The following is a 7,961-nucleotide window of genomic DNA, read 5'->3' as shown; positions in this document are numbered from 1 at the left end:
CAATCACAATGCACTGGGTCAGCTGGCCAATCAGAGCAGACTGCGCTTGTCGGAAGGAGGGACTTTGTAGAAAACGAAGCGTTTGAGAGAGGCGGGGCATAGAGGACCTACAATAATGTACAGTATTTGAAAAATAATGTGTTTTTTGAACATTAAAGCATGTCAACATATTCTGTTACACCAAATACACAAAATAATGATCTTTAAAAAAGCATCATATGACCCCTTTAAGGAATTAATTTGTTGGCACAGTTTATATTCCTTCACAAAATGAATTTCAGTCATTTAAACAGAAGCCTGTAGAGGGTTTTAAGATCCTGAGAAACAAATTCAATCAGTGTGTCCACACTTTTGACTGGTAGTTTAACATATAAAATATATTAAATAATAAAGATGATCAGCTAGTATTCGTTTAGTGAAAGCTTTTGGTCTTGTGCAGAATGGCGGCGTTGCTCAGTAAGTTCAGGATTGACTTCTCTGACATCACCGTTCTTGGAGACATCAACATTAAGCCAAAGAAGCACAAGTAAGTTTCGATCCACACCACAAAAAATTATTCTCTTACTTAGTGTTTGTGTAATATCTGAAGTCATTTTACTTGTACAGTAAATGCATCTTGAGTCAAGAATGTTTAGATATTTATACTAGAACACAAGACACTAACACTAAGTAAGAGAATCATTTTTTGCAGTGCATTGGCTAATAATGAGCATGTTTTGCTCCGGTATCCACGAGACACAGCTGTTGTTTGATTTTGTGCTCAGCAAGAAGATGTTTGAGGAGATGATCGAGCCGTACAGACTGAAGGAGGACGACATGGAGCAAGAAGCCGCTGAGAAACTGAAGGCTAAAGAACCGTGGAGGATCACAGATAATGAGCTGGAGCTCTACAGGGCCAAGGTTACCATCAGCTACTCTTCAGGAGATGTGATGCTCTTACATTGCTTTGAGATGGAGCTTCACGTGTCTCAGTCCCATTATGTCTCTAATGTGTCATCTGAACAGTGAGAGCTAATCAAAAAGACGACTTTAGACATGGCTCTTTCATAATAACCAGCTTTATTTCATTGCACAGATCTTATTTAGAACAAGTTACATTTTTTAAAACATTTTGTTGCAACATTTTACAAAAATCAAGACTGAATATATTTGGTCAAAATCCCATGTTGTAAAAGATGAAGTCCTATTTAAGACAATATTGGCGGATTAGACGGCAACGCTGACCTAAAATTCCCGCATCTCAGACCTCAAACACATAAAATATTATCATTTCTAGACATAGTTTTTGAAGTAAAGAGTAAAGAAAATACTATACAAAACTTATTGAAACAACAGTTCTTTATTTATCATTGGATCCAAGCAAATTTCACAGGTGACCTGTTTTGATCTAAAAACAAGTGAGTTGTCACCGAAAGGTGAGGAGTTTGCATCTATGAAACATCATTTCTATTGTGAAATTTTATAGTTGCACACAACAAACCTACTGTGTGAACAGTGTAGTCTGAACAAATTACTCTTAAGAAATGATTCTTTTTAATGAATTAATCAAAAAGACTCATAAATCTATGGAAGCCCATTTTAGCCACTTAATAAAAAATCTAATAATTGCAGGTTTATATCTGACAATTCTGACTTTTTTCCCCCCTCACAATTCTGACTTCTTTTCTCAGAATTGAGCTATAAAGTTCAACTCTGAGGGAAAGAAAGACTATTTTCTTAGAAAAACTTTATATCTCAGCAGTTCTGACTTTATAACTCGCAATTGCATGATTATATCTTGCGTCTTGTAGTTGGTGATATTTTACATAGCAACTGTAATTTAATTTTTTATTTATTTCTTGGAAATGTGTTTCTATCAAACGATTCAGACTTTATAACTCGCAACTGCAAGTTTATTTCTTGGAATTCTGAGAAAAAAGGTCCGCATTGTGAGATGCAGCCTCAACATTGCAAGAAAAAAAGTCAGAATTGTGAGATAAAAACAAGCCAGAAACAAGCTTCCATACGAATCAGTTTGAGACTACTCAAACTCAGTTGAAGTGGTTCTCAAAAGTTATCCTCAGAAGTGAAATCCTTACAATTCCATTTTAAATTTCTATTAACAAAACATGTTTGAACTGGCAGTATATTTCTATAGAAATCTAGAGAATTCTAATGTTATACAAACAGATATAAAGAACAAATTTTTTCATATTTGGTGACTACTTTTTGAAATATTTTACATAGCAACTGTAATTTAATAATTTGCAAGAAGAGTACTCATCGGAGTTGGAGAGCGAGTTCTGACCTTTACTTTAAAATAGTGATGCACATATGAAAAATATGAAAAATCAGTAAAAACCTCCATTCATTTTCATGTCAAGTGTTCAAAAGATAGCATCCAAAAGGGTTTCGAATATAAAGAAAAAAACAATAGATTCTCTATTTTTTGAGGCAGTGTGAACTGTAACATAGGTCTAAGGTTCTCATCAAATGTCTTTTATGTGTTTTTTAGAGGTTGGATTAAAATGAAATTCTGCCATACTGCCCTTAATACTTCTGATTGTGATGTCTACTTCATAATTATTGAGAAAAGTATGGAAAAACATGTTTCAGATCACTCAAACTGTATATGGAAATGGAGGCGCCTTTATATGGTTACTAATGGTGTTTGATGGTCACCTAGTGGAAAAGCTTGGTACTGCATCCAAACAAAATCTCACTGAAAGCTCATTTTTTCAGATATCAACCTCAAATTTGAAACACAACTTGTTTTAATTTTCTAGCCGTTTTAGAGTTAAAACATGTTTTGTAAAATATATATTTTATATAAAATATCGATATTTTAATTTTTACATTTTATATACTTCCATAACTTTTTTTCCATAACTTTTTTTGTAATGCAGTTTTTATAACATTGTTCACTTCTACAATAATCTGCCTAGTGTCTTCTTTAAACAGAGACCAACCTTAAGTCTGTGCTCCAAAGCATTCACAATTTACAACAATTTAAGTAGGAAATGTAATTTTCAGGTGGAACCGACAGTTAACAGGTTAATTATGAACACACTGGTCTGTAGTGCAAACAGTTTTACCATTTACTGTATGTTGTTATTCTTCTCGATATTTCCCTACGGCAGCTAATGAACCGTAATTCTCACACATTCACAGAAAACGGCTTACTTCCGCATTGAAAAATAAGGTGGATATAAACACGCACTAGATGGACATGTTTGACCGTTACACTCTCATCTCAGATTTTTCAGAGTGAAACAGCATCTAAAAACATGGAAGAATTTCAGCTTTTTAAAGTGCCCCATTATGGATTTTTGAAAATGCCCTTTCATGGGGGGAGAGGGGGGTTGCAGGAGGTGTTGATGGTTGTGTGGAGAGATGTTCAGAGCGGGTGTGGGGTGTTAGACTGGGAGTTTCAAATCTACAGTAAAACTCATTCAGGTCTTCAGCAAGTTGTTGATTGGCCTCAGTGCTGGGGGATGGTGTCTTGTAGTTGGTGATATTTTACATAGCAACTGTAATTTAATTTTTAATTTATTTCTTGGAAATGTGTTTCTATCAAACGATTCAGACTTTATAACTCGCAACTGCAAGTTTATTTCTTGGAATTCTGAGAAAAAAGGTCCGCATTGTGAGATGCAGCCTCAACATTGCAAGAAAAAAAAGTCAGAATTGTGAGATAAAAACAAGCCAGAAACAAGCTTCCATACGAATCAGTTTGAGACTACTCAAACTCAGTTGAAGTGGTTCTCAAAAGTTATCCTCAGAAGTGAAATCCTTACAATTCCATTTTAAATTTCTATTAACAAAACATGTTTGAACTGGCAGTATATTTCTATAGAAATCTAGAGAATTCTAATGTTATACAAACAGATATAAAGAACAAATTTTTTCATATTTGGTGACTACTTTTTGAAATATTTTACATAGCAACTGTAATTTAATAATTTGCAAGAAGAGTACTCATCGGAGTTGGAGAGCGAGTTCTGACCTTTACTTTAAAATAGTGATGCACATATGAAAAATATGAAAAATCAGTAAAAACCTCCATTCATTTTCATGTCAAGTGTTCAAAAGATAGCATCCAAAAGGGTTTCGAATATAAAGAAAAAAACAATAGATTCTCTATTTTTTGAGGCAGTGTGAACTGTAACATAGGTCTAAGGTTCTCATCAAATGTCTTTTATGTGTTTTTTAGAGGTTGGATTAAAATGAAATTCTGCCATACTGCCCTTAATACTTCTGATTGTGATGTCTACTTCATAATTATTGAGAAAAGTATGGAAAAACATGTTTCAGATCACTCAAACTGTATATGGAAATGGAGGCGCCTTTATATGGTTACTAATGGTGTTTGATGGTCACCTAGTGGAAAAGCTTGGTACTGCATCCAAACAAAATCTCACTGAAAGCTCATTTTTTCAGATATCAACCTCAAATTTGAAACACAACTTGTTTTAATTTTCTAGCCGTTTTAGAGTTAAAACATGTTTTGTAAAATATATATTTTATATAAAATATCGATATTTTAATTTTTACATTTTATATTTTCATTAACTTAAACTTCCATAACTTTTTTTGTAATGCAGTTTTTATAACATTGTTCACTTCTACAATAATCTGCCTAGTGTCTTCTTTAAACAGAGACCAACCTTAAGTCTGTGCTCCAAAGCATTCACAATTTACAACAATTTAAGTAGGAAATGTAATTTTCAGGTGGAACCGACAGTTAACAGGTTAATTATGAACACACTGGTCTGTAGTGCAAACAGTTTTACCATTTACTGTATGTTGTTATTCTTCTCGATATTTCCCTACGGCAGCTAATGAACCGTAATTCTCACACATTCACAGAAAACGGCTTACTTCCGCATTGAAAAATAAGGTGGATATAAACACGCACTAGATGGACATGTTTGACCGTTACACTCTCATCTCAGATTTTTCAGAGTGAAACAGCATCTAAAAACATGGAAGAATTTCAGCTTTTTAAAGTGCCCCATTATGGATTTTTGAAAATGCCCTTTCATGCAGTGTGTAACACAGCTCTCAGTGAATGAAAACATCCTGCAAAGTTTTAAATCTGAACGTGCACCGTGTATAAAGTTATTGTCTCTCAAAACAAAGAGTCGACTCTGAATCATTTAAACGAGTCGTTTTTAAAACGAATCCCAAGCCGTTACATGTTGACGTCATCATGAAGCATTAGCATATTGCCCGCCCACGTGTTGGTCTGAATGAAAATGCAAATTCATTCTTTGCCACTAGGTGGCGCTTTTGGAGCAGTACAAATAGCGGTTTCCCCGGTAATGCTGCTTTATCAGGCATTACAGGCGAGATCCAATCAGACCAATCACTGCAGATTAGCATATTGCCCGCCCATGTGTTGGTCTTTTCAGGGTTGGTCTGAATGAAAATGCAAATTCATTCTTTGCCACTAGGTGCCGCTTTTGGAGCGGTAAAAATATCTGTTTCCCCGGTAACAACGCTATACACAAAGCAGCACTGCGCTCACAAACACTGCTTTATCAGGCATTACAGGCGAGATCCAATCGGACCAATCACCGCAGATTAGCGTCACGCAAAGCAGGGGTTTGGAAAAACGAATTGTTGAGTGAATCCTTTGGGAGTCGTTGAGCAAGTAAGGTAAAAATAAATGCATATTATAAGACAATGAAAGTGTTTTTTGACCTTGCATGCATGTCAACCTGTTGTTGGGGACTCCCAAAACCAAAATATGAAACTTTCATTACCCATAATAGGAGCACTTTAAAAAACACGTCCCTACACTCTAAAAAATGCTGGGATGTTTCAACCCAACTTTTGGGTTAAAAATGTAATGTAAAAATTTAACCCAACGGTTGGGTTAGTCCATGTTTGATCCAAAGTTGGGTTGAAACAACACAGCATTTTTTAGAGTGTAGACCTTGTGTTTTTCCCCATTCCATTGCCCGTGTGTCACATTTTTGCTTTGTTCTGTGCGAACGGCCCCAAATAATGTCTGAAATAGCATCAACATGTAAGTGACATCAGTTCTTACTCTGCTTTCATTCAGTCGAATCGCCAGATCAGACTGAACGAGCTTCTAAAGGAATACTCGAGCATAGCCAACCTTATTGTCATGTAAGTACTGACCACACATTTAACACATAAAACACTTGAAAGTATGTGGCCCTTGTGAAGCACACAGGTGCCTTGATTTGATTCACCTGAGTATCTGATTCATTTGGGTTTGACAGAACCATGCCGCTCGCCAGGAAGGGGACGGTGTCCAGTGCTCTTTACATGACCTGGCTGGACACGTTAACTAAAGATCTGCCACCAATACTTCTTGTCCGAGGAAACCATCAGAGTGTTCTGACCTTCTACTCGTGAAGAGAACGTGAAGTGACTGTGTTACAATCAGTACATTTGTATATTGACCAGATTTGTTTGCCGTCGCCAAATCGACTAACAGTATTTTTAATATATTGAGCTGAAATAACCAGTGCTACACAAATGTTCAAGTTTATTTGTTTATATATTTTTAATGTAACGACACTTACCAAAAAAAAAAAGCAGATTAAATTATGCTTGAAATAAATTTTAAGAGATAGTTCACCCAAAAAGTTGTTCCAAACCTGGAACGACATGAAGGTGAGTAAATGATGACAACATTTACATTTTTGGGTGAACGAACCCTTTAATGTTCATTTTTGCACTAACACTTTTGTTAACTCAGAACATTGATGGCATTTTTCACGTCTGTTTTCCGGCTGCTGTTCTTAGATGCTGTTAGATTTACTAAGAACCTACTAATTCTGATCATTCTGGAGAAAGTGGGTTTGCACATGTCTTAGTGCCAATGCAACACTGTTCTAGACAAGAGAGACATTGAAAGATGCAATGCATTAAATAAATGGCATGATTTTAACGATATTATTTGTGTTTTCCATGCATTATTGTATCTATACATATACATTAAAACAAAAACTGTAAAATTGCAGTTTTGGAGCGCCAAAGTTGCAGCTATAAACTGTGAGAAATGTTTAGTCAGGGTAATGGAAAATGCAACTGCTAACTAATACACACAAATACACCATATGCCCTTTTTACAGTGTAGCTCATTGCACTTTTTTGACTTTTAATTTAGTTAATTTTAGATTGAAACTCTGAATTGTGCAGAAATGTCAGAAACAATTGTGGCAGTTTAAAGGGTTTATGCAGTTTGATGAAGCTAAATTTATGACTTTAAGACTTTTTAAAGACCAAGTATGGAATAAATTGACGGGAACACACTATGTCAAGATGTTCTCTTATAATGTACATGTCTAAGGAGTTTTTCAACACACATGTCTGAAGAACCTTAATTCAAAATACGTTTACTTGTAATGCAACATGACTTTAGAAAAGAAGTCTTGTTTTCTGAGAAACTGATCAAAATAAAACAAGAACAGATATCTGCCAAAATCAACTTAATTCAGAATCAGAATTAGCTTTATTCGCCAAGTGTGTGCAGGCATGCAAGGAATTTGTTGTGGTTTTTAAGGTGCTCTTGGTACATGCATACATATCTGACATGAGAACAGAAAACATTTAAATAGTAAGGCTTAACAATAAATAACAATAATGTGTATGAATCTGGAACAGAAGATTTATGCACAGATTTGTGCATAGAGAAAACAAAGAGTTCAAAGAGAAAACACGTTTTCATATTACATTGATAGATATTTGTACTTGTTTTAAGCTTAAGCTCACTTTATTTCGTTCAATATTTCAAGACAGTTTACATTTGGAGTAAGTTTATCTTGATTTAATGTTGTGATAAAGATATCGGAAAACAAAAAAAATGCTGAGGAAGATATTCATTCAATGAATGCAACATTCAATGACTTAATGACTCTACTGCTCTGATTTAACGCTTTTTAAGGCCTTAATTTGTGGAAGAAAGAATCACGACTTTTTGAGAACGGCAGAAACGATGTTGC

At 34.9% G+C, this 7,961-nt stretch overlaps 1 protein-coding gene across 1 annotated transcript in view; it reads left to right on the top strand.

The window, feature by feature from the left end:
- Positions 1-6,640, top strand: part of LOC107574329 (solute carrier family 12 member 2) — a 21,150-nt gene extending 14,510 nt beyond the window's left edge. The window contains exons 21-24 of the mRNA XM_016260770.1: positions 440-526; positions 765-900; positions 6,050-6,117; positions 6,234-6,640. Of these exons, the coding sequence (XP_016116256.1) occupies positions 440-526; positions 765-900; positions 6,050-6,117; positions 6,234-6,369 (427 nt within the window). The 3' untranslated portion in view covers positions 6,370-6,640. The remainder of the gene's footprint in view (positions 1-439; positions 527-764; positions 901-6,049; positions 6,118-6,233) is intronic.
- The last annotated feature ends 1,321 nt before the right edge of the window (positions 6,641-7,961 follow it).

Source organism: Sinocyclocheilus grahami, unplaced genomic scaffold (genome assembly GCF_001515645.1).
Source record: "Sinocyclocheilus grahami isolate Dianchi unplaced genomic scaffold, SAMN03320097.WGS_v1.1 scaffold2186.1, whole genome shotgun sequence".
In the NCBI taxonomy this organism is placed as follows: Eukaryota; Metazoa; Chordata; class Actinopteri; order Cypriniformes; family Cyprinidae; genus Sinocyclocheilus; species Sinocyclocheilus grahami.
This window is presented reverse-complemented; position numbering and strand designations above follow the sequence as displayed.